The sequence below is a fragment of the Galeopterus variegatus genome, unplaced genomic scaffold (assembly GCF_000696425.1).
Source record: "Galeopterus variegatus unplaced genomic scaffold, G_variegatus-3.0.2 Scaffold2665, whole genome shotgun sequence".
Taxonomy (NCBI): Eukaryota; Metazoa; Chordata; class Mammalia; order Dermoptera; family Cynocephalidae; genus Galeopterus; species Galeopterus variegatus.
Genome location: NW_007728776.1, coordinates 111,668 through 136,047, shown reverse-complemented (window position 1 = coordinate 136,047; position 24,380 = coordinate 111,668). Strand labels below are relative to the sequence as shown.

The window sequence follows — 24,380 nt, the reverse complement described above, 5'->3', positions numbered from 1 at the left end:
TAAACCAAAAACACAATAATGCTGGCTTTTATATTTACCAATGTAGTTACCATTATCAGAGTTCCTTATTTTTTTCTTTGGCTTCAAGTTACTACCTAGTGTCCTTTTAGTTCAGCCTGAAAGGTTCCTGTTAGCATTTCTTGTAGGGCAGTTCTACTAGTGACAAACTCCTTCAGCTTTTGTTTATCTGGTAATGTCTTAACTTCTCTTTCATTTTTGGCCAGTTTTGCAACTGTAGAATTCTTGGTTGGCAGTTGTTTGTTTTTTTTTTTTCTCATAGTACTATAAATATATCATACTACTGCCTTCTGGCCTCCATGATTTCTGATGAGAAATTGGCTGCTAATCTTATTAAAGTTCTTTTGTATGTGACAAGTTGCTTCTTCCTTGCTGCTTTCAAGATTCTGTCTTTGTCTTTGTCTTTTGACAATTTTATTATAATGTGCCTCAGTGTGGATCTCTTTGCATTTATCCTTCTTGGAGTTGGTTGAGCTATTTGGATGTAGAGATTCATGTATTTTATCAAACTTGAGAAGTTTTGGGCCATTACTTTTTCAGGTATGTTTCCTGCCTCTTTCTCTCTCTTTTTCTTCTGAGAACTCCTGTTATGCATATACTGGTATGCTCAAGGTGTCCCACAGATCTCTCTGGCTCTGTTCATTTTTCTTCATTTTTTCTTTCTGCTCCTCAGACTAGATACTTTCAACTGATCAATCTTGAAGTTTGCTGACCATTTCTTCTGTTTACTCAAATCTTCTATGAAACCTTCTAGCAAATTTTTCATTTCAGTAATCTACCTTTCAGCTTCAGAGTTTCTGTTTCATTATTTTTAATATTTTCTATCTCTTTATTGATATTCCCTATTTGTGAGACATACTTTCCCTGGTTTCCTTTAGTTCTTTGTCTGTGGTTTCTTTGAGCTCTTTGAGCATATTTAGGATAGCTGTTTTAAAATATTTGCTTAGTAATTCTAATGTCTATGCTTCCGCAGGGACTATTTCTGTTCATTTCTTCTGTGAAATACTTTTTTTTTTTTGCATGTCTTTGATTTTTTTGTTAAAAACTGGACTTTTTGATATTATAACATGTTAACTCTAGAAATCAGATTATTTCCCTCCTCAGGGTTTGTTTTTGTTATTTGCTGTGGGCTCTAGCTGTTTGTTTGGTGACTTTTCTAAACTATTTTTGCAAAGTCTGCATTCTTTGTCATGTGTGGTCTCTGAGGTCTCTGTTCCCTTAGTTTGTATTCAGCTAGTATTTTGACAGAGATTTCCTCAAATTTCAGAAACCAGAAAAAGGAAAGGAAAGAGAAGGAAAAGAAGAGAAAGCTCTCCCAGACTTTGCAGATTTGTTCTACGTCAAAGTACTCCTTCAACACTTAGCCAAACCATTTACAACCCTCCCTTAGCCTTCACTTCCTGCTTGTGTTGAATCTAGAGTTCAGCCAGAGGTCAAAGCTTAGGGTCTTCTCAGGTCATTTCCATATATGTGCCCTTCCCTAGGCATGTACATGGCTTTCTAAATTCCCCAGTATTATGTGGGTGCTTTTGAATACCCTAATTTCCCAAACTCCCCAGGTTTTCCTCCCAGGCTCTCGGTATGTCTGTTATTTGCCTTTATTATAATTTTTTGCCCAAGGAAGCAGCAGGTCATTCATTTGCCTTAAAATATTTTTGAGAAATGCCCTCTGCATAGCCACTTATCTGCCCTGAGTGAGTTCCAAGGTAGGCAAAACAAAGAGAGGCACCTTGCTTCAGTCCTTCAGGTAGCCCACTGACAGGTTAGAACAGACATACACAATTCTTTGAGAATAAGATCTGCTCTGCTCCCTCTGGAACCAGGGACCAGGGTCCCACACTGAGAACATGGGCTACCATCTTCAAGACCCCTACTAAGCCAGGGAGGGGAGTGGGGCAAGGGCAAGCAAAAATGCTGTAAAGTTTTCCTGCCATTTTCAAGTTGCTTCCTTCTTGATTCAGCATTTTCCTGGTTGCTGCGAACCTTTGACTATTTTCCAGTGCTCTGATGAAGTTGATTCTGAATGTTTTTGCTTTATGTTTGGTGTTTCTGTACAGCAACAAGCTCTATATGCAACCTACCACATGCTTTGATTTTTACATTTAGATCTTTGGTCTATATTGAGTTGATCCTTGTATATAGTGTGAAGTATGAATTTAATTTTAATTTTTGTCAAATAGCTGTTCAGTTGGCTCAACTCTATTTATTAAAATGTCTGTCTTTCACCAGTATTTTGAAATACTAATTTCATCTATTTCTTGACTTTCTATTTTGTTTCATTGGTCTCTCTTGTCTATTCATGTACCAATACTACACTGTTTTTATTGTAGAAATTTTATAGAATTTTTTTTTTTGGTCTTTTTCGTGACCGGTAAGGGGATCGCAACCCTTGGTGTGGTGTTGCCCGTACCGCACTCAGCCAGTGAGCACACCAGCCATTCCTATATAGGATCCGAACCAGCGCTGCACCCTCCCGAGTGCGCCACGGGGCCGGCCCTATAGAATGTTTTAAAATGTGGTAAGGCTAGTATCCTCTAACTGCTCTTCTTTTCAGGGTTTTCTTCAGTATTCTTGCTTGTTTATTTTTCAGCGAGAACTTCAGAATTGATTTGTCTGATTTTTTAAAAACAACAGTGTTTTTATTGGGATCACATTAAATTTATAAATTATCTTGGGAGGGAATGATATTTCTATGATGTTTAGTTGGCCTATGCAATTGTACATTTTCTCAAGTCTACTTTTGGGTCTTTGCAGAGTGCCTATCTTTTTAATTATTACTTTCTCACATCTAAGAAGCATGGGAGTGGGGGCAGAGGTAGGGGTACAAAATAAGAGTATTCTCCATACCTGCAGATGGCTGTCCCTGGGCATCAGTGTGGCGCTGGCAGACTCTACTCAAGAATTCACTCACTTGATGCAGGGAAAGGGCATTATGCAGTGTTTCCAGGGGGTAGATGGTAGGCACCATGGAGCACCCTTCAAATCCTGTTAGAAAAGAGATGGGCAAAGTCAATGTTATTCCTGCCAGATATACTCCAACTGGCTAAGGAAGAATGGAGAATCCCAGAGAGCCATCAGGAGCATCTGTGGCTTTTGGAGTGTGGGGTTTCCAAGATTCTCAGGAGAGGGAACTCTTTAGAGCTCCCAGGGGAGTCTCTTTTAATCACTTCCAGACTTCCTGAAAAGTCTACATACTAAGGCCTCCAGGTGAATCAAATCACCTCTCATCCTACCTATGGAGAACCTGCAATGTCCCATGGAAAAATCAACAGAATCCCAGTAGGGTAAACATCAACATTGCTCTTGCACTTTCTGGGGGTTTAAAATAAGGATCCAAAGGTAAGGGGTGAAATTGTAGATCTAACATGATGTTGAGGGGAAAGGGAACTGGGAAGAAACAGCAGATTTCAGATATCATGAATAAGAGAACCAGATTAAGGAGGAGAGCATGGAATCTGAGGAGGGGTTCATGCAAATTTAAGGTGTGGGTAGAAAGGCTAGAATACGTGGATGCAAACTGGAGGGCATGCAATGCACATGAAGCTCAGCCCAGGAAAACTACATGCATTAACAGGCTGGGGCATGAAAGTTCTTTCTTGGTCATTTCCATCACATCAAAGCTTCTTCCTTTTGATCTACTGAAAGACCCCAGACTTGCTAAGATCTCGCTATTCCATCAGAAAAATGAGACAAATCCCCTAGAAAAAAGAATAAATACTGATTCTCTGTTCTAAACCCAACAATTCCAAAATAGGTCTATCAGTCTGGGTAAGGTCAAGGGGAAACCTAAATATATAAATCTAATCCCAGGGACTATTCATGGAAAAATGTCCCCATTGGATGATCAAGAAGCATGCATCCCAACCACTCTTTAAGTCCCCAAACTTGCCTGGGCCTCCTTTATATCTCCTTAAAAAGACTAAGGGTAGATAGGATAGCAATATCTATGCAAGACTTAGGTTCCTATTCTCCAGTGGCTAAAACATGTAACTCAAAAGGATTCTACCTGACCATCTTCTAACCTCTGGCCCTTGTTTGCCTTAAGGATTCATTTGAGGTCTCTCACCTCAATTTCCCCCTGTGATATAGTCGCAGGAGGGCAGGAGAGGTACAGTCCCTAGCTCCTCAGAGTGGCTAGAAAAATGTTTGGATTTGAAGACGGTGGTCATAGAGGGTTAGAGAGATAAGAACAGATTCTAGGGCAAGAGACTATTCCTGTACTGAATAGAAGAGGGGAATGGACAATATTAGGGGGCAGTAAGAAAGGAGAATAGGAAGGGGATGAGCAGCCAATGCTATAGCTACCAGGCAGTCTGGCCCCAATACCATCCAAGCAACTAAACGCAAGTCACATATCCTTAGAGCAAATAGGAGAAAAGAACAGGTAGGCTCTCTTGCCAGAAGTGCAATAAGCAAAGCAGTCAGTCCCAGCCAGGGAAGTGGCAGCAGCCAGCTTGGTGGCAGGGGGTACCGTAGAGGCACTCGGGGTCATCCTGGCCTGAGCGTAGCCAGTTCCGGAAGAGGCGCAGGTGGTAGGAGCACTGGTGCAGGTGATGCGCCAGGGTGGCATCCAAGGAGACTGGCCAGCCCCCTGGGTAGTCAGAGGAAAAACTGCGCAGCAACCGGACCACAGGGTGCTGGTCATCTAGCAGCTCTGGAGGGGGTGGGGGGACCACGGCAGGAAGTACAAAGATAAAGAAAGAGAAGAGGGAGAGACATGAGGGGGGCACTGACTGGCACAAGCATTACTGGGAGGTGGGGGCCACTCAGATCCAAGATCAGCTAAGAGAGAAGCGGAGATGGTCAGAGTCACTGGGCATCTCTTGCACGGAAGAAGAGTGTTGGCATCACACAGTGAGTCTAAAAGAAGTGACTAGTGAGACCTCATCATACAGCGAGGCCCTCCCCTTCCTCCTTGAGCATAATTCAGTCAGTGCTGTACACAGCAGTCACATCATTCTGGACAGGTGTGAGCTGGTAGTTTTGTGACTGGGATCCTTGACTAGAGCTCCAGTGTCCCTGATCATTCTTGGACAAACCCTAGTTAGGGCCTGCTTCTCAGAAAAATAGATGTATGAGGTTGGGATAGAGATAGAAAGATTCATATTCACTCAGAGAAGAGGGTCAAGAATGGTACTGGGTATCAAGATAGTCCAAAGCTAAAACAGCTCCTAAAGGCTCAGACCAGGCCCTCCTGACCAGACTCTAACATAGCCACAGACAGGGCTGATGCTAGGCAACTGACAAGAAGACTGGCGGGAAACCACGTGTGGGATTTCTTTAAAAGAGTACATGTAAAAAATAGAATCAATATGTGAAAATGCCAGTATTAACTATCATCCTATATCTTACTGTTGTTCAAATAAACAGATTTCAAAAAAAAAAAAAGTATACATAAATCTCAGGACTTGGGAGACACTACAGAAACCAAAAGTTAGATAATTTTATATTTTCTTCCAACTGCTGGAGAGTCTAACTGCACTTTGTTCAGCTGGTGTGCAGAAAAGCTTTGATTCTCATTGTTTTAGCTGCTTGGCAAACTTCGTGGGTGCATGCGATTCAGCTGCAAAAGCTGAAGGCAGTGAAAGGCATGTGGAGATGGGTGTAAGAAGCATCATGGAGAAAGATCTTGGGGGAAAGGTGTGTGGTCTTAAGACCTGTTGTGAAGATAGGTAAGAAATTGAGTATAGGATGTTGGTATAGAAAAGGTAGGAGGATCAAGGTAACTGAGGATGACTGCTCAAAACTACTAGATCAGAACTGGTTCCACAGGGTGATACCATGAGACTGGTTTTTAGAGACCTTAGTTTGGATGTCAGGAGAGATTTCAGCTCTACCCAGGGTAGTCTAATGAGTACTAACTGTACCAATGGTCACAACAGTTGTGTGGTTCCCTAGAAGATAATGGGCTGGACAAATTCAATGGGCACACTCTGACATTCTGGATGAGCGTGAGCGACAGTCTCTTTCCCATTTTATTAATTTATTTTGGTGAGTTCAGCGTGCAGTTTAGTAACAGACCATACTTGTGTGCTGAATATAACCACAGGATATGACAGAAATTATCAGGAACAGAGGCAGGGATGGACTGAAGGCTGCTCTCCCATCAATTTTATTAATTTATTTTGGTGAGTTCAGCGTGCAGTTTAGTAACAGACCATACTTGTGTGCCGAATATAACCACAGGATATGACAGAAATTATCAGGAACAGAGGCAGGGATGGACTGAAGGCTGCTCTCCCATCAAAGTATGTAGACAGCATTGCCTTGCCTCCTTTCCAAAACCATGTCCAGTTTTTCAAGCTGCTGTTTCAAAGACAGACATCACAGCAAGGAGATGGTGATGATGGGACAGTAGGTTTTCACACTGCTGTGACTAATCTGCTATAAGCAATTGCAGACAGAGCATCTACTCTGTAATTGCTGGGTCAGTCAAGTAAAATTTTGGCCATGGGGCAGAGCCCTCACATTGTCCTGAGGCGAAATTAAATGTAGATAATCTTCTTCAGCAAGAGACACAAAAACTCCAAATTTCTCCTGTTGACAACAGGTAGATCCCAGATTTTGGCTTCTCAAGCACATTAGCCTCCAAGCTTAAGTACAAAGAAACAAAGGAGTCCAGAAGATCCCTGAGGAAGTGTGAAGGTTGCTGGAGACCTTGAATTAGTTCTCCTGAACTATAACTGAATTATCTAGGTCTTTCTCCCTCTCCTCTTCCTGGCAAAATTAATTCTTTTCTTCAACTAATGAGGCTGCTAACCAAGGCTTCAGGGAACTGGAAATATACAGTTTTAAGGATTTGTTTGATGAACTTGGGTCTTTTCTAATGGTACCTAAGAAACTAGGAGATATGTGATCTAGCTCTGATTTCAGGAGCCCAAGTTCCTAGTACTATTTATGGACACTAAATTCAAGTCTCAGGCTATGGGGTTGGTGAATCAGGTTCTACTCTAGAGATGACTATGGCACAGGAAGGCCAGAAGAGCTTGGAGCTAAATGAGTAGGCACAGCCATGCAATTCTGGATGAGGACTGCTGCCACAGGCACAAACGGGAGCCTGGGGGTGGGGATGAACGAAGCAAGTATAGGGTAGTCAACCTAGGGAGAGATTTCAGCAATGTCTACTGGAGATGGATGACCTGACTGGGCTGAAACCTAGCAGCTACCACTGGTTAGGCGGCAGAAGATCAGCACATGGAGGTTTTCCAGTCAGGAAGCCAGGCTAACTTTACCTCCCTCAGAGAGTCTCAGCTCTTGAACAGAAGAAAACCATATGTAACAAAACTGAATTTACCTTGAAGACAAAATACAACTCAGAGAGAAAACTAAGGAGACAAAAAATAGAATGTCATTGAGTATGCCCTGGGTTCTCCTGCCATACGCTACAAAAAGACCATAACCCTTCAATTTTTGGTTTACGCACATCTCCAAACTCTCCTACCTTACTGGGGGCAGACCCAGTTCTTCAATATTCTTGAATTCCTAAGCTCCCCAGAATCCCCAGCAGACATCTCAACACTTCAAGCTTCTCAGAGACAGCTTTGCCATAGGTAGGCTGTGGCAAACTACATTTAAAAACTCAAGGTTTTGAGTTTTGAGGTTTTTACCTACTACTTCTTACTCCTTTCTTTTTCTCTTTTATCCCGAAGCAATCTGGGCTCCTGTTTTCTAGGCCCAGGCACTAGGTTAGTAGTAACGTAAAGCAGATGTCAGGAGCACAAGAGCCACATAAAGTATACACAATGGCAGGAGATAGGAATATGGAGATGGGAAAGTATATACTCAAGACCAACGCCCTTACAAGCAGGTTTGGGAGCTGGGAACTGCTGCATTGCTCCAAAAGAGGAACAAACTAGTCATCTACCCCAACAAAAAAGCTGGAGAAAAAACAGGAAGATTGAAATTATACAAGTTGAGGAGTGGGGGAAAAAAAGAGAAGAAATGAGACCAATCTAGGAAATACTATTATCTTCCTGAGAAGGAGAAATATTATCATGTCTGTAAACAGCCCAGTAGTCATGTGATAGGAAAGGGAGAGGTTTAATCAATGTTTTGGTGGTGATGCTGACAAAAGAGACATAATGGTGATGATAGTGATTATGGAAGTAAGAATCTAAGATGCCATGGAGATAGGGCAGCCAGGCTGCAACCAAGGCTAAGGTTATCACAAAGGAAATGTCCCAAGAGGGACACTTAGTGAGGGGCTCATTCAGAGACAGCAGGGTGTCAACACAGTGTTAGGAAAGGCAAAGTCAATGTCAGTAGTCAAAGTTTAAGTGTCTGGAGGTGACATGGTGAGGAGGAATGACATTGTGTCAGAAGCGAACGTACCGTTAGTCGGATGCTTTGCAAATGACACAGAAAATCGTTTTACGGCCGGGACAAACAAGAGCTCTGGAGAGAAAAGACATCATGGGGATTATACCCACCCCTGTCCCCACCCTCTGCTCTGGAATTCGCCCACAATATACTCTTCTTTACAGTTAGTTATTTGACCTTCACCCATCTCCACCCCTTAGATTCCTGACTACCACATTTCAATCTATTCCCTTGGTATAAACCGTTAGGAATCTATGTGTCATTTCTACCACAATATGGCCCCACAATCAACCCTAATTTCAACACCACCTCCTCTTTCTAATTGTTTGGAAATAAAAGCTTTGTAGAAATTTTCTTCCCTCCCCCAATCTCTTTTCATGTCATCTTTTCTGCCTTAGCTGAGCAACTTCCCCATCCCTTAACCTAATTTCCTGGATTTTAGTCAAGGCTCCACTGCATTTTTCCTGATGATTGATCATCCTCCTTGGTCCTTACTCCTATATGCCAGAATCCAGGAAAGAGTACAAACTGATGCAGCAGTGCTGTATGTGGGAGGTTATGAAGGGATAAGCATAAATAAGTAGTATTTGAATGGAGAGAGGGAATGCAAATGGAGGGGTGGAAGGGGTCTTTGTTCCTTCTCCCATCTATTATTGATGAAGAAAACTTTTCATAAGGCCCATGTCAGTGCTATCTTAAGCATAAATAGTTTTAGTTTTTGAGTTGTGACCTTGCTGGGAGATGAGCGAAGAAAAGAGTTGCCCCCCAAAACCCACCCACATACCATCTCGGTGCTTCAGACTGGTAGGTGGTAGCTTTTTGCCATGGCTGCGGGCGTAGTCCTGAAGATTCGGGGCGCTGGAGGAGCCACCCAGCACTGTGGTGCTGAACAGCCCTGTGCACTGTGAGCCTGCAAGGCCGGGAGTGTATTAGTAGCCACGCAAAGCTGCAACTACCACACAAAAGTACACACAACTTCACATGACAACATTAAGACACACACACAGCCAGTCAGAGCCACCACATATGGCTCAACATAACCACAAACAGCTTTCACTACTGTCCACCACACTGGGAAAGCAAAGTGGGGATTCTCCTGCAGATCTACATGGCAGAGACAAGAGGCCACTACAAGTGCAGGGTTAGTCATATTAGGAGATTCAAAGCTACTGAAAGGAATAGACTGTGCTCTCCGGGTAGCTCTCAGAAATGCTAAAAGAATAGGTAGATCCTTCTAGATCCCCCAAGATTTAATTCGTGTCCCTTATCTGGATATAGGGTTTGAGAAACCCAGAAATCTAGTCCCTTGTAGGTTTGAAAAGAAAGAGCTTTGACTGAAACTAGAGACTTGATTTTGAGCACTCATCTGGCACCTTTCCAACTCTTCCTAAGTTCTTCAACCAATATCTCTGCCCTTCAGAACTTTTTATTTTTCCCAAGAATAGAAGTATGAGACTTGTTGAAGTTTTAAAGGTGGAAGCAACCCAGAGATCATCCAGTTCAACCTGCTCATTTTTTTTTTTGTCTTTTTTACTGACCGGTAAAATACATATTTATACATATATTCTACTCAATAATTGAATAGGAAGATTACATCATAGCAATTTTAGCTGACATTTGATTTCTAGGAGCCTGAATATTCTTTCATGATTTTTGCCAATTATATCTCTTCTCCTAGAAAACATTTGCTATTCATATATGCTACTACTTTTGGATTAGCCATTTTCTTATCAATTTGAATAATATACTTACATAATCATGTCATATTTACTAAAAATGTCTCCTAGCTATATATAGTGTATATATGTGTACATATATGCATAAATATGTGTATATATGTAAATATATATATATACACACAAAACATCTATCTATATGAACATAGAGAAGTTATTATATAATTAACTCTATAAACTTTTTTCTTTCTGGTCTGGGTTTTTTTTTTGTTTTTTTTTTGTCTTTTTTACTGACCAGTAACGGGATCGCAACCCTCGGTGTTGCGCCCGTACCAGGGACCGGCAACGGGATCACAACCCTCGGTGTTGCGCCCGCACCACGCTCAGCCAGTGAGCGGGAACCGGTCTCCACATGGGATCCGAACCCTCATCAGGAGCACCGCCGCGCTCCCAAGCAGCGCACTCTCCAGTGCGCCACCAGGCCGGCCCAACCTGCTCATTTTAAAGATGAAAAAACTTAGACCCAAAAGGGATCTCCTTTGCTCAAGGTCATGCAGCTTGTTAGGAGCTAAGTTGAACTAATATCCAGGTCTCCTGACTCTGAAGAACAAGTGTATTCCATTAGAAAAAAATAATTATTTTTTCATAAGAGGAAACAGCATAGCTTCTGAAGTCAAGATGGACACAAATTGAAAGTCATGTGAACAGTCATCTGATTCTCTGCAGACCATGCTATCATGTGCTGAGCACCCTGATGAGAACAAAAGCAGGAAACAACAAGAAAACATGTTTTTTCTGCTCTCAAAAGTTTATTTTCTAGGGCCGGTGCATGGCTCACTCGGGAGAGTGTGGTGCTGATAACACAAGGGCCACGGGTTCAGATCCCTATATAGGGATGGCTGGTTAGCTCACTTGGGAGAGCATGGTGCTGACAACACCAAGTCAAGGGTTAAGATCCCCTTACTGGTCATCTTTAAAAAAAAAAAAAGTTTATTGTCTTATAAGCCCTATGTTCAAAACCAGATGCCCACACACATATGTTTAAAGAAAGCAAAGAGAACCTTATTGCCAATCAGAGGAATAAATAAAACTTGGCAAATCTCTGAAGTCAGGCCAGTCACTGTCCCCAATATCTGATCTAGAGTAAAGTTGGGACTCCATGGTCTCTTCTTCTATAGCCCACGAAGACAGAGTGGTTAGGAAGAGACAAGACCGACACTCACATTCTTGGGATTTTCATAGGGTTTGGTTTGAGATTTCACATTTAAAGGGGAGATGGATAGAGTGGAGGGGAGGCCACTTTCCTTAGAGTCCACAAAAAAGGGACTGTGGTATCAAAGGTCCCAGGATTTCAGGGTTACCAGAGAAACCAAGAATCTCAGATAGCTGATAATCTCCACCCTGGAATTCAAGACCTCTCCTCTGTACAGCAATTTCCCCTACCTTTCATGCCCAAACAGGCTCTGGAATGGGGTTCCAGAGAGTAATAAGGGTTGCTAACATGTCTGCTTTTTTTCAGAGAATCTGAAACTAGCTGGCTCTATCCCAGACCACCTCCAGCTTTGTCCTAAATTTACTTCCTCCACTGAATTATTTTCTAGTGCAGTCATGCCAACCCTGCTCTGCCCAGTTCTCGGATCATCTCAGAGGGTATTCTCTACCTGACCACCACCATCTGTCAACCAGTCCCATGTCTATACATCTGCCTTGTTCTTGAAAGCACTCCCATTTAACTGGGCCAGACACACCTATCCAAGCTGGCTCTATCCCAGACCACCTCCAGCTTTGTCCTAAATTTACTTCCTCCACTGAATTATCTTCTAGTGCAGTCATGCCAACCCTGCTCTGCCCAGTTCTCGGATCATCTCAGAGGGTATTCTCTACCTTACCACCACCATCTGTCAACCAGTCCCATGTCTATACATCTGCCTTGTTCTTGAAAGCACTCCCATTTAACTGGGCCAGACACACCTATCCTCTTTTCCAGCCTATCTGAAACCTATTTGTTATTGTGACTTCTGGGAAGAGAAGTCCATATCACAGATCAACACATTTATCACTTATTTCTCATGCCCTAAATCATCTACCTAAGTTCAGGATCTAGAAGGCAAACTACTCTCATAAAATTAATCTGAAAAGTTACCAAAACCTTTCCTACTCTTGCTGGTCCAAATGCTGACCATTTGGGAGCCAAGAAATTGGGTGCCAAGGACAAAAGTAACAGAAAAATGAAAGGAGCTAAATAGAGAGAATAATAAGACAAGATAGAAAGAGCCAGAGAACCAAGTCCAGACCCCACTATCATCTCTCACTTCCAGTTCTAGTTGCTGGTTCACAGGTACTGTGTTCAGAAATAGTCCCTCCCAAGGACCACCTCCCCCTCCCAAAGAATACAATACACTCAGGGGCTTGGTCCTTCCTGTGGTCTTTGTTCTTAGAAAAGCTTGAATATTGTTCTTCACCCCTCTCCAGGGATCAAAAAATCAAGAGACATTCCCTCAAAGTCCTGTGAGAAGCCTTTGCCACTACACCAATCTCAGATTTGTCCCACAATTTTCCAGAAGGAAGGGGAAAATGTTAAAGGATTAGGAGAGGATGGACAAGAGGACATGGAGGTAGGAAGGGCCAGAGCAGTAATGTGAAAAACGCAGGTTTCAGAAGAAGACATGGAACAAGTTCTCCAAATGAGGAATATGACACTTATGAGGGTCACGAGTACCTCTATTTATAGCTCTGTCTCTGATAACTCTGAAGGTTCAGAGTCTCCATGGCCCCTTAAGGTCTGGGCTAGACTGGAGGGACAGATAAGGAATGAGAGGGAAAGCCAGAAAAATTCCCTTCAGCCAGGGAAATGGGGGTTGGTATAGAAAACCAAAAGACAAAACACCTTCCTGTGATGGAAACAATCATCTGAGATCCAAGTTCACACCTAACTGTGGCTTCTCCCACTTCATCCTCCCTACCCCCACCTGACAATTCCACTGACTGGATGGTCCCAACTCCCATGACAAAGGTTTCCCACAATAAAACTCTGAAGAACAGACAGACACCCCCTTCCAACAGCAGGTGAGAGACACTGAAAAACCATACCTAGACCACTCTGCTTCATCTCCGTTGGTGGCCGTGAAGATGAAAAGAGCCGGTAACCACCAGGCCTTGAGGATGAAGTCTCAGAAAGCACCTGCAGAAAAAGGACTCTATATTATTATTTTGCCACCTCAACCCAGAAGTATAAAATCCAGGTCCTGAATTCCTGCCCCTACAAAGCCAAGCAGTGTCAGAAAGTTTGCAAGAACCAAAGGATTTATGGAGAAGAGGAATGAAAAGGGAACAGAGAGTGTACTTTGTGAAGGGAACTGTCCAGGGAATCTTTCTATACTAGAAGGTACTTCTGTTTTGAAGATGCCTGTCTCCACAGCCCTCCCATCTGAAATCTGAGAAATCATTCAACCATTCCAAGTTCTCAGCAGAGTGGGGTTCCTTATTCTTGTCTATCTCTCCCTAGAACTCAGCCAATCACAGATCAGCCACAAATAAGAAATAAAGTCTGGCCACTCTTGCTTCTTTTTATGAGACAGCTGCAACCATGCTAGATTTTTTGAAACAAGAAGCCCTCCCCCTCCAACTATCTTACTCCTGAACATATGAAACAGATTTTAAAAATGCTCACAAGGGGCCCAATCACATAACCACCAACATAAACACATCCCACCTAGATAGTGTTTTGAGTCCCTAGATCTCAAAAGTCAAAGACAGAAGGCAGGAAAGGAAAGCTAGGGAGGGAGGGACACCTGTGTGCAGGATGCCAGGTGAGTGGTGGACATAGCCCGGGGCTGTAGACTGATGGCTGGGGAAGGCCGGGGGAGGTCTCCTGACCTCCGGCGGCGCCGTCCCCGCAAGGGGATCAGGTCCAGGTTCCCCGTGCACTGCATGTTCATGACCTGCAATCAGACCGGGTAGAAAGCCGGTCACGGCTCCTTTAATCCCCAGGTTCCCAAAAGCCCAGTGCCCATAGGGCAGAGATAGTTATAGGGGTAGAGAGGATGACCAGCTAGGGCACAGCTGCTATGAAGGTCACAGGTTTTGTAACCTAATAAAACAGTCCAAAAATACGAGATGACAAGAGGAGAACAAGGGATGGGGGGTGGGGAGGAAGGATATAGCTGATAAAGTTAAGACTATCCAGTGCCTGTATAGAGCAAGGGGAGAAAATATTAATGTTATAAGGCTAAATGACCAAAAAGCAGAGAGAAGATTTTCTTGCAAAGTTGAGGAGCATATCCTGGGCAACTATTATCCTAGATAAGCCAGGGCCTAAGCAGCACTAATAACTAAAAGGAAGGATTGTGATTACAACAGGAAGCTTCTTGAAGGCCTGAAAGAAATAAACCAATCTCATCAAGTCTGCAAGATGATACACAGAGAGTTCTTTTCTTGCCTATGTCTCCTTAAACCAGAAGAAAAAAAGGGGTCAACCACAAGAGTGCCAGGAAGACTAGCAGACCATGTGAATGGGGAAGACATTTAAATGTGGAGGAGCAGTTTATTGATGGCAGATTATGTGTCATTCTGTCCATTCAATCTATTTTACATGAGTTTGTAGGGTACTAGAGTACTATAGATACCAAGTTACACCTACACCTCAAAGAGAAAATAATGCATACCCCACCTAAAGAAACTCTGCATATTCACAATGTCAATTATACCTTGAAATAATCAGGATGCGCTTCTAAAGAATGAATCCAGAAAGAACACTGCAGTTTGTTCTCTCAGCTTTCTCCAAAATCTGAACTGTAAACCTCTGGCTGTACCTATTTAAGCTAGTTATATATTCTTCTGAAACATCCCTAAAATGGAAAAAGCCAATTCCGCTAAGATAGAGACCTGATACAGAGAAAGGTGAACAGTTTCTTTGGGTCAGAGGGCAGGACCCAAATCAGACAGTCAGAGTCCCTGAGACAGGGATAAATCATAGCAGCAAAAAGAGTGTCACTGGACCAAACAGAGAAACAGTCTTTCTAGGAAGAAGACCAAAACAAAAACCCCAGGACAGTTAGCTGGACACAATGTGAGACTGATAACAGTTCCTTCCTCTAGACTAGAGAACTAGGACCAAAACTACAGACAAACACAAGAATAGCAGAACACAGGCCCAGGCAGATGAATCTCTTCATCAGAATGAGAGAAAAACAGAAAGACCTCCAGACTGATCCCCTTTATGGAAAAACGGTATAGATAACTCTAAAAGGATTCAATTAAAGTACCTGTCTCCTGTCTGAGCTATAATTTTTACCTAAAGAAACAGAGAAATAGGGAGGGCCTGGCTTTTAATATCAATTGTGTGTCATTAAAGTTACAGTTTATTGAGTGTTTATAAGGTGGATATTACTTGTATCTTACAGATGAAAAAAATTGAGGCTTAAAGGAGTTATCTCCAAGGTCACACACCTTCTAAGTATCAGGACTGGTATTTTGGCCCAGAGTTCATGCTGTTTCTACTATATTTCATTTTAAAGAACTGCCTTTTCAAATTCACCCAGAGGCCTCCTCTTCAATCTCATCTCTTAAAACCATTGTCTTTCAGGCGCCCTTCACTGGCAACTCTTTAATCTCAGAAGTAGCAACCAGATTAAAGAAACTCTACTGAAAGACCAGCTGTGAAAGAGAGATTAAGTAAAACATATCAATCAGGAGCAGGAGGACTCCACTTCAGGTGCCAAGAATTCCCCACCATGAGGATTTAGAGGATACATGGATATTGTCTTATGAGCATTTCCACCCCTTTGTCTTTTTCCCAAGCCCCTCCCATTACCTCCATGGAGCCAGCTTTTCGGTTACGAATGAGGGGTGATCTCCTTGGGAGGCCAGGGCCCTCAGAAGGCTGGGGTGAAGTCTGTAAAGCCCGGTCTGGCTCATCTGATGCCTTTCCTGGGCACAGGTTCTCCATGCTGCCTTGGTCTGTTTTCATCTCCTCATTCTGTTCAATAATAGATAGATAGGAGAGGTATTAATGGCTTCCAGCCTCCTAATCCCAGATTCCAACCCCTTTGCCTCCCTGTACTGTTGCCCAGTTTCTCACCACTTGGTTACTAAGTCCTTCAGTCCCAAATCCCAGCACTCTGACCCACCTCTGAAGAGGCTGGACGGAATCCACAGCCAGTCGGGGCACTGCCTTCTTCCTCGACACCTTTCACTCCAGGGCTGAAGTGTAGCTCCACGTGAAACCGTTCCTCTGATAAGGGATCCTATGAGGCATCACCACATTTAAAAATACTTTGTGGAGCCAGAGGCAGAAGGTATATGTATAACCACGTATGAGGGAGAAAAACTCATAACATTGTCCCAAATTCCATATCCTCCCTAATGCCAGAGCTGTGTTCTAGGTTATTTCTCTGGCTCAACACCATCCCAGAACATATTTTCTGTTCCAGTAGGAAACTCCTGGATGCCCTGTGTCATGATGTGACTACATGCCATAACATTTAAAAATACTTTGTGGAGCCAGAGGCAGAAGGTATATGTATAACCACGTATGAGGGGGAAAAACTCATAACATTGTCCCAAATTCCATATCCTCCCTAATGCCAGAGCTGTGTTCTAGGTTACTTCTCTGGCTCAACACCATCCCAGAACATATTTTCTGTTCCAGTAGGAAACTCCTGGATGCCCTGTGTCATGATGTGACTACATGCCACACCTAGCTGGATTCTACAAATTCTAAGGATAAGGAATTTTTTTTTAATGGAAGTAGAAAAAAGGGGCCCTCTCCTCATCACACCCTGTTAGCTCCTCACCCGTGTGTTGTCCTCATAAAGCATGATGACAATCTGGGTCATGTAGTTGAGCTCCGAAATGGCACTAAGATAAGCCAAAGCTCTTTGCCATTGTGCATCCTGGGTCTCCTACCGAACACAAGAAGAGGTAAGCCAATGCCCAAGGACAAGGGAGTCAGGGAATGAGCAGGGAGCCAAGGAGAACAGAGGAAGCTTGTGGTAAAAGAGAAGCATGAGGAGGAAAGTAAAAGCATGCTGGGAAAAGACATTCACAGGCTAAAGAGGAAGGATTCTTACATCAAGAAGTCCCCCATAACGGAAGACGCTGAGTAGGGAGTGGACGTGGCTCTCACTGGTGAAATAGAGACGTGTTCGAACATGGCGGCCTGGGGAAAGCACTCCTCGGGAGTACCTGAGATAATAGCTAAATCACTCATACAGTCAGATAATCCACTTCCCACCCTTCTGCAAACTCCTTCCTCCCATCTCAAACACTTCTCCTGTCCTTTCCATCCCAGGATCCCTTCTACTTTCAGTTCCCCAAGCTGTCCCAGCCTTGATCCCCCCAGGGCTCCCTGACATGTCCCTCCCTCCATCCAGCACCCCTCCCAGCCCTCCCTCACAGGGGATGCAGCTTGTTGACAGACTCATCCTCGTGGGTTCTCTGCAGGTCAAGTAGTATCTTCCGCAACAATGGAAGACAGAAGCCCACAGCAATTTCCAGTTTCTCCTCCCGACTGATCCCGTACTCCTAGGTGCCATAGGCCAGGAATAAGTACCTCAGTGAATTTTGTTTTCCTCTTGCCTCATACTCCCAGGCCCAAGATCATGCCTGTCTTTATCTCAGGTCTAGGGCTTTTTTCATATCCACCACATTCCCCCTCTCCAGGTATCTCCTCAATGAGCCTCCTGTACTTACCCAAAGCCAGTGTGGATCCAAGAATTGTGTCAACTCAACTAATTCCTTCTCTAAATTTCCTTCCCCTGGTTCCAAATAACCTCTCCTTTCCATCTTATCTCTCTTTCCTTCCCCAGTGCCCTTATCTCCAGGTTAGATCCCTTATATGAGACACACCTGGGGAATAACCACATCGGCCAATGCCTTAGAGAGACGTAGCAACTCTGCTGTGCCTTGAAGTCCCAGACTCCCATTGTGCTGCACATCATACTTGACACAGTCATAGATGTCAGGGATCTTACTGATATCATAGCGCCCACTCTTCTGTCGAAAGTCACGCTCCAGCTTGCTCCAACGCTGTAGCATTAGCTCTAATGTCTCACTGTGGTAGAGTTGCAGGTCTGGAAGGAAGGTGGGAAGTCAGATAGATCCAAAGATTTACCTCTAAAAAAGATCCTAACAACTCTGAAGTAGAACCAGAGGGATGAGGATGCCTTATCTCAGACATTTAGGAGAGGACACTGGAATGCCTGAGAAACCATACCTGAGAACTTGAAGGTAAGATACTAGTATTCATACCCACCTACAGACTTGGGGTCCTGAATCCGTTCCCGAATCTGATGGGTGAGGTTTTCAATCAGGGCAAATACCTGACCACAGACCTTCACAGGATTCTGGATGACAGTCATGGAGTTAAGCAGGGAAGTGCTTCCAGTGGGAGCCAGCTGTGAGGAATAGAGAGAAGAAAAGCAAGACAGGCTCAATGCCAACTGCCCAGATTCCTGTGAGTTTAGTACAAAGAGACTGTCTGCAACACAGATATGTTTGTTGATTCACTCCAGTAAGTGTTTGTAGGCTGCTGGGCATACTAGTAGTTCTAGGGCCTTCAGATGAGGGGGGCTGCTCTAGCACATAGTTATCTAAGAGGGGTCACTCTTAAAAGTCTTGGTGTCTAGAGAAAATAAAATGGACCTAAGTTCTTCTCTTGAGGCCTCTAAAATACACATGGAAAATTTGGGGGAATAAAGATTAAACTAAAATCCCTCAAAATCTCTGCAGAATGTTTTTGAGTAGATAGTAGAGATAACATTATGTTGTTCCTCTAAACCAGATGCTATCCTGAACCTAGAGTAGAAATGCTGGGTTCCATCTGAGGAGATAACATTATGTTGTTCCTCTAAACCAGATGCTATCCTGAACCTAGAGTAGAAATGCTGCCTCAGAACTGGGTTCCATCTCAAACTTTCAGGACAGTCAGAGTCCGTAAAGAATGGGGAGGGAGAAAGAAGACTGTGAGTGAAATGCACAGTTCTACCTATGTCATTACAAGTTCTACACTCTTGCTAGGAAAAGAAGCAAGGAGAAAGGGAAATTTGCTTTAGCTTTTTTTGATTTGACATTGAGCAAAGGATTGGAAAATAAGGGAGCACGTTCCTGACCCTTATCGAGTCCTTCTCAGAATAGAATACAGAAAATGCTGTTCTCTAAGCAATATGCTCAGCTACTTAGTTCATTTAAGAACCTATCAGTAATGGTTCCACAACACTGTGAATGTACTGTACACTTAAAAATGGTTAGGGGCTGGCCAGTTAGCTCAGTTGGTTTAGAGCATGGTGCTGATAACACCATGGTCCAGGGTTTGATCCCAGTACCAGATAGCTGCCAAAAAAAAGAAAATGGTTAAAGGGAAACCACAATTTTTAAAAAATAAATAATTTTTTAAAAGAACCTATCAGAAAGGGCTGGCTGGTTAGCTCAGTCAGTTAGAGCACAGCCTTGTAACATCAAGGTCAAGGGTTCCGTTCCCCATACCGGCCAGCTGCCAAAAAAAAAAAAAAGAACCTATCAGAAATGAGGAGTAGGTTAGTGAAAAAACCATTGCCTGCTCAATTGTGGCTAGGATACATGGGAAAAAGGATGACCACGCTGGGTAATGGCATCCACTGTAATCAATACTGTGAGGTGGTATACTGTAGTGGTTAATAGCCTGGACTCTGGAGTTAAGATTCCTTGGGTTCATACTAACTGGGTGACCTTGGAAAAGTTACTTAAATTCTTGTGAAGCCTAGGTTTCCTCATCTGTAAAATGGGAGAAAAGTAGAACAGGTCCACAGTCTTTGTGGCAGATTAAAGATGATCATTAATTCTTTGTCTCTTTCCCCTTCCCTAAAATCTGGGCTGACCCTGTAAATACTTAACCAATGAAAAATAACAGTTATGTTGTGCTAATTCTGGGCCTATGCTTTAAAAAAGCTTGGAAGCTTCTGCTTTTGGGGAGCCTTAAGTTACCATTTAATAAGTGCAGCTATCATTCTACAGAAACCATGTGAAGAAAATGCATGGAGAGGAAAGGCCCTGAGATTACAGGGGGAGCATAAAGAGGAAGAGAGCCAGCCATCCCAGAATCCCAGTGAACTTCCAGGTGTTTCCAGCCAAAAGCAACATCTGACTGCAATTTCAGGAGTGATCCCAAGCAGGATCAGTTGAGATCACAACTGTGAGAGATAATAAAATGGTTGCTGTTTTAAGTTACTAAGTTTTGGGATAGTTTTTTACACAGCAATAGATAACTGAAACATTCTTTCATTCAAAATCCTTTGGGTCAGCTGTGTTTTGGAATTGAGAATTTTTTGGACTTTAGAAGTTAATACAGTGCATATGCCATATGTTATATAATACCTCCAGCAGGGCCTACAGCATAAGCAAACACATTAATATTTCTGCAGCAAAATGTATGACTATTTATACTAAGTGGGATGAATAGGGACCATAAATAACCTTATGACAGTTCATGTCAGGTTTGACTGCCAAATGAGTCTTGATGCCAAACTTATAAAAATCTTCTTAATTTCTGAAATTGTAAGTAAGAGATTGTGGACATGTACTTCTCTTAAAGGGCTGCTGTAAGGATTAAATGAGATAATTTATGTAAAACACCTAAAATAGTTCCTGGCATGTAATAAGTACTATTATTATTGATCACTGTTATTGAGAATTCTAGGAATTTAGGACCTAAGATATTTGGGGCACCGAGTTAGGAAGAGCCTGACCTGATCATAGTCCTCAGGGCCAAAGGGTGCATCCTGCTGCAAAATATGGTGCAGTCGAGCCTTTACGCGGTGTTGGCAACTGCTCAAGGAATCACCATCACTGTCCAGGAGCCCATTCATGTTGGCACTCTTCACCATTTGTACCAAAATGGGTGTCAGCTCCCCTTCTAGAGCCAGAAGGCCCTGCAGGAAAAGCACAAGGTCTATTAGTTTTCCCTCCAGGCCAGTCCCCCTACACCTAGATGGTTCTAGAGATCAAATGGGAGCTGTCTTGAAGAGCTGGGGTATGCATAGGTCAAGGTGCCTTACTCCCACTAATTATGCTCAGCTCATTCTCAGTAGTACAAAATGGGGTCAGACACATGCAGAAACTTCTCTGAATTGGCATTTGAACACCCTGAAATTTCTGAACTAGCTCTCCAAACTCTCTGCTTCTCTACCTAATAGAAGCTGGGTCTGTGGAAGAACTGTAGTATGCACCTTGGCAAAAGCAGCAGCAGTCATCTGGACACGGCCCTCATCAGAGGCATAGATCTTAAGATCATGGCGGAAAGTGCTATGGAGACGAAGCAGCCCACAACCAGGGAAACCAGCATAGTCACCTGGGGACAAAGGGGAGGACGAGGAATGGACTGCTATAAATACCCATGTGGAAGAAAGAATAATAATTTCCCCTCTAACTGCCTCTGTCCCTTCATTTCCCCCAACTGCCCCTTGCCCCATTGCCTCTGTCTCTTCATTTCCCGCAACTTATTCTCTAATCATCTTACCCCAGCCCCGCTAGGTATTAACCCCCAAAACACTCACCCTGTCCTCCAGGGTACATGCAACGAAAAGCTCGCCCAAGCTCCTCAGCCTGAACACGGCCAGTAGGAGTCAATTCTCCACCCCACTTCAGTACCAACAATAGAGATGGAGCCAGAGCCTTCCCCTGCGGATCTGAGAGAATAAGGGGTGGTAAATAGGTCTAGATCTAAGGAATATAGTGGGAGCATCAAATATTTCCTCTTCTGAGGAAACCAGAAAGGTAATTTGGGGTAAAGGCCATCTACATTTTCAAGAATAAGAGATCTGAGTGGTAATGGGAAGGGAGATTATAACTTACCTTGCCCCTCATTAGAAGCCTTTACTCCATGAGGATAGTAAGTCAATTGAACCTTCCGGTTGATACCTGAGAAGTGACCATACCTGCAGGATAAAGTCACAGTTTACTTTCTGCCCCAGCTCCCCAATTCTCACTGTTATTGACTCCCTTTTGCTATCCCCTTTCTCACATCTCCAACACAGACTTCAGCTGCTCTAGTTTCCCAGTCTTCTCCTCGATCTCACCACCTGGTGCTTTCTCTAGTTCAGCCAACAGCAGCCTCGTGATGTCCAGAACCTCCTAGAGGAAGTAATAAATTATCCATGTTAGGAGGCCAAATCCTGGACAGTTAACTCTTTCAGCCTAGTCTCTCATCAAGGCCCCAGATTCCATACCCTCCATCTTTCCCATAGCACCATCCCTCCTGGCAGATTCACTTCCTTACCTGGAGCTGCTCAGGTCGCTTTAGTTTTAATTTCCCTGTCTTGTAGCCACCATGTTTTTCAAACAGAGTAAAAAACCTGAAGTAAGGATAAGCTTCGGTGGGTGAGATAGTAAAAGCCTCTGGGAGCTGCCCACCACCCAATCTCCCTCACAAAAACCTACTTGTCTAAATTAGGACACTCTTCCTACCTTGGGTGTGTCACCTCCATCTTCATCTTCTGCTTGGGGGTACGATCCCCATGACGGATAATCGCAATGACACAACGAAGTTCCATCCTAAGATCAGGAATGTTATCAGAACTTCTCCCTCACCCTGCCTCCCCTCATCACATCCTATTAGACATGTCAAAGAACAGAGGAAAAGGGATCTGAGGTTAGGAATATAGGTAGACTTAAAGACAATGCCTAGAAGAGGTGCAGGCTCCACTAGTCAGATAGTGTAGGGTCAGGAAGTAATCATTGGTCTGGCTTAAGGAATCCCAAGTGTCTTAATATGTTACTCCAGATTTTTTACTTTGCTTACATAGTGCCAGATGTGGTAGGAACAATGGGAATGTCCTCAGCCTCTGTGGGGATGGACCAGGGGATCTGAAACTGTGGGGCAAGCTCTCGCATTATGGTGTTCCTGTAAGGAGAAAGATGAAGATGCTGTGTGAAAATAAATGAACCAGAACTACACATATGCATGAAGCTCACAAAAACAAGCAAGCTGCAGAAGAATACATAAAGTCCAAAAATATGCAAACAAATACCCCCATACATGTCGTAAAAATATAAATAAATGTATGGGAATGACAAACACCAAATTAAGGATCGTGGTTCCCTCTGGGTGGGGGGAGAGGATGTAATCAAGAAGTATATAGGGAGTTCGACTATATTCTTAGTATTTTCTTTCTTTCTTTCTTTTTTTTTATGACAAACACCAAATTAAGGATCGTGGTTCCCTCTGGGTGGGGGGAGAGGATGTAATCAAGTATATAGGGAGTTCGACTATATTCTTAGTATTTTCTTTCTTTCTTTCTTTTTTTTAAAGATGACTGGTAAGGGGATCTTAACCTTTGACTTGGTGTTGTCAGCACCACACTCTCCCATGTGAGCCATGGGCAGCCTCCTTTAGTATTTTATTTCTTAAGCTAGGTGCTAAATACATGAATGCTCACCATATTCATAATTTCTTGTATACAGTCATGTGCTGCCTAACAATATTTTGGTCAACGATGGACTGTGTAATACGATGGTGGTCCCATAAAATTATAATGGAGCTGAAAAATTTCTATCTCCTAGTGACATTGGCTGTCATATCCATCATAATGGCATAGCACAACACATTACATTTGTGGTGATACAGGTGTAAACAAACCTACTGCAAATTATGTTGAGGTGGAGTGCCTACCTAACTTACCCACAGGATGACCCTCCCAAAAGTAGCTTAGACCTTTAAAATAGAAATCCAACCATTTGCACATTAGGTCTGGCCCCAAGTGGGAAGACTATTGCCTATTTTAGAATTCTTGCATTTTTAAATGATTCCCACCAATTCCCATAGCAAAATAATAGTTAATAACAGCTAACACTCTCTGGGTGCTTGCTGAGTGCCAGGCATGATCCCTACCTATAATTTAATTTTCATACCTTGTAGGGGTGGTATTATTCTAATCCCCATTTAACAGATGAGGAAAGTGAGGCACAAGGAAACTTAGTAACATACTAAGAGAGCCCACGCTCATGCAACTAGCAGCCAGTGTAGATAACAGGAAAATTCATTGTTGTTCCTTTTCATAACACATTTCTGCACAACAACAAAACCCCCTAATAATGCATTTCTCAGAACATCTCCCTGTTATTAAGCAATACATGACTGTATTTTGAATGGTTTAAATGTTATATGATTTTTTTTAACTCAGGTTGCAAAACTGGAGTTAAACATTATAGTATGATCATGTTTAGTAAAATAAATATAGCTTGTACATGGCAGAAAAAAACAAACAGTTATGTCTAAAACTATTAACAGTAATTATCTCTGGGGAGTGCAGCATTGGGAAGTCAAAAGGGCTGAGGTAGGGCCGGCCCGGTGGCGCACTGGATAGTGCGCCGCTTGGGAAGCGTGGTGGCGCTCCC

General features: G+C 43.1%; 1 protein-coding gene across 8 annotated transcripts in view; it reads right to left on the bottom strand.

Annotated features, from left to right (window-relative positions):
• Positions 1-24,380, bottom strand: part of PPIP5K1 (diphosphoinositol pentakisphosphate kinase 1) — a 48,362-nt gene that overhangs the window by 15,518 nt on the left and 8,464 nt on the right. For 2 of the 8 annotated variants that reach the window (XM_008582540.1, XM_008582539.1), the window contains exons 11-30: positions 22,786-22,887; positions 22,452-22,538; positions 22,264-22,339; positions 22,009-22,118; positions 21,840-21,922; positions 21,542-21,673; positions 21,215-21,336; positions 20,735-20,917; positions 18,268-18,409; positions 17,862-18,085; positions 17,410-17,537; positions 17,084-17,198; positions 16,808-16,915; positions 16,142-16,258; positions 15,826-15,990; positions 13,104-13,194; positions 9,122-9,247; positions 8,350-8,412; positions 4,490-4,672; positions 2,866-3,003 (exon numbers count right to left, since the gene is read on the bottom strand). In XM_008582540.1, the coding sequence (XP_008580762.1) occupies positions 2,866-3,003; positions 4,490-4,672; positions 8,350-8,412; positions 9,122-9,247; positions 13,104-13,194; positions 15,826-15,990; positions 16,142-16,258; positions 16,808-16,915; positions 17,084-17,198; positions 17,410-17,537; positions 17,862-18,085; positions 18,268-18,409; positions 20,735-20,917; positions 21,215-21,336; positions 21,542-21,673; positions 21,840-21,922; positions 22,009-22,118; positions 22,264-22,339; positions 22,452-22,538; positions 22,786-22,887 (2,495 nt within the window). The remainder of the gene's footprint in view (positions 1-2,865; positions 3,004-4,489; positions 4,673-8,349; positions 8,413-9,121; positions 9,248-13,103; positions 13,195-15,825; positions 15,991-16,141; positions 16,259-16,807; positions 16,916-17,083; positions 17,199-17,409; positions 17,538-17,861; positions 18,086-18,267; positions 18,410-20,734; positions 20,918-21,214; positions 21,337-21,541; positions 21,674-21,839; positions 21,923-22,008; positions 22,119-22,263; positions 22,340-22,451; positions 22,539-22,785; positions 22,888-24,380) is intronic. The other 6 variants (XM_008582541.1, XM_008582543.1, XM_008582542.1 and 3 more) reach the window with 6 other exon arrangements.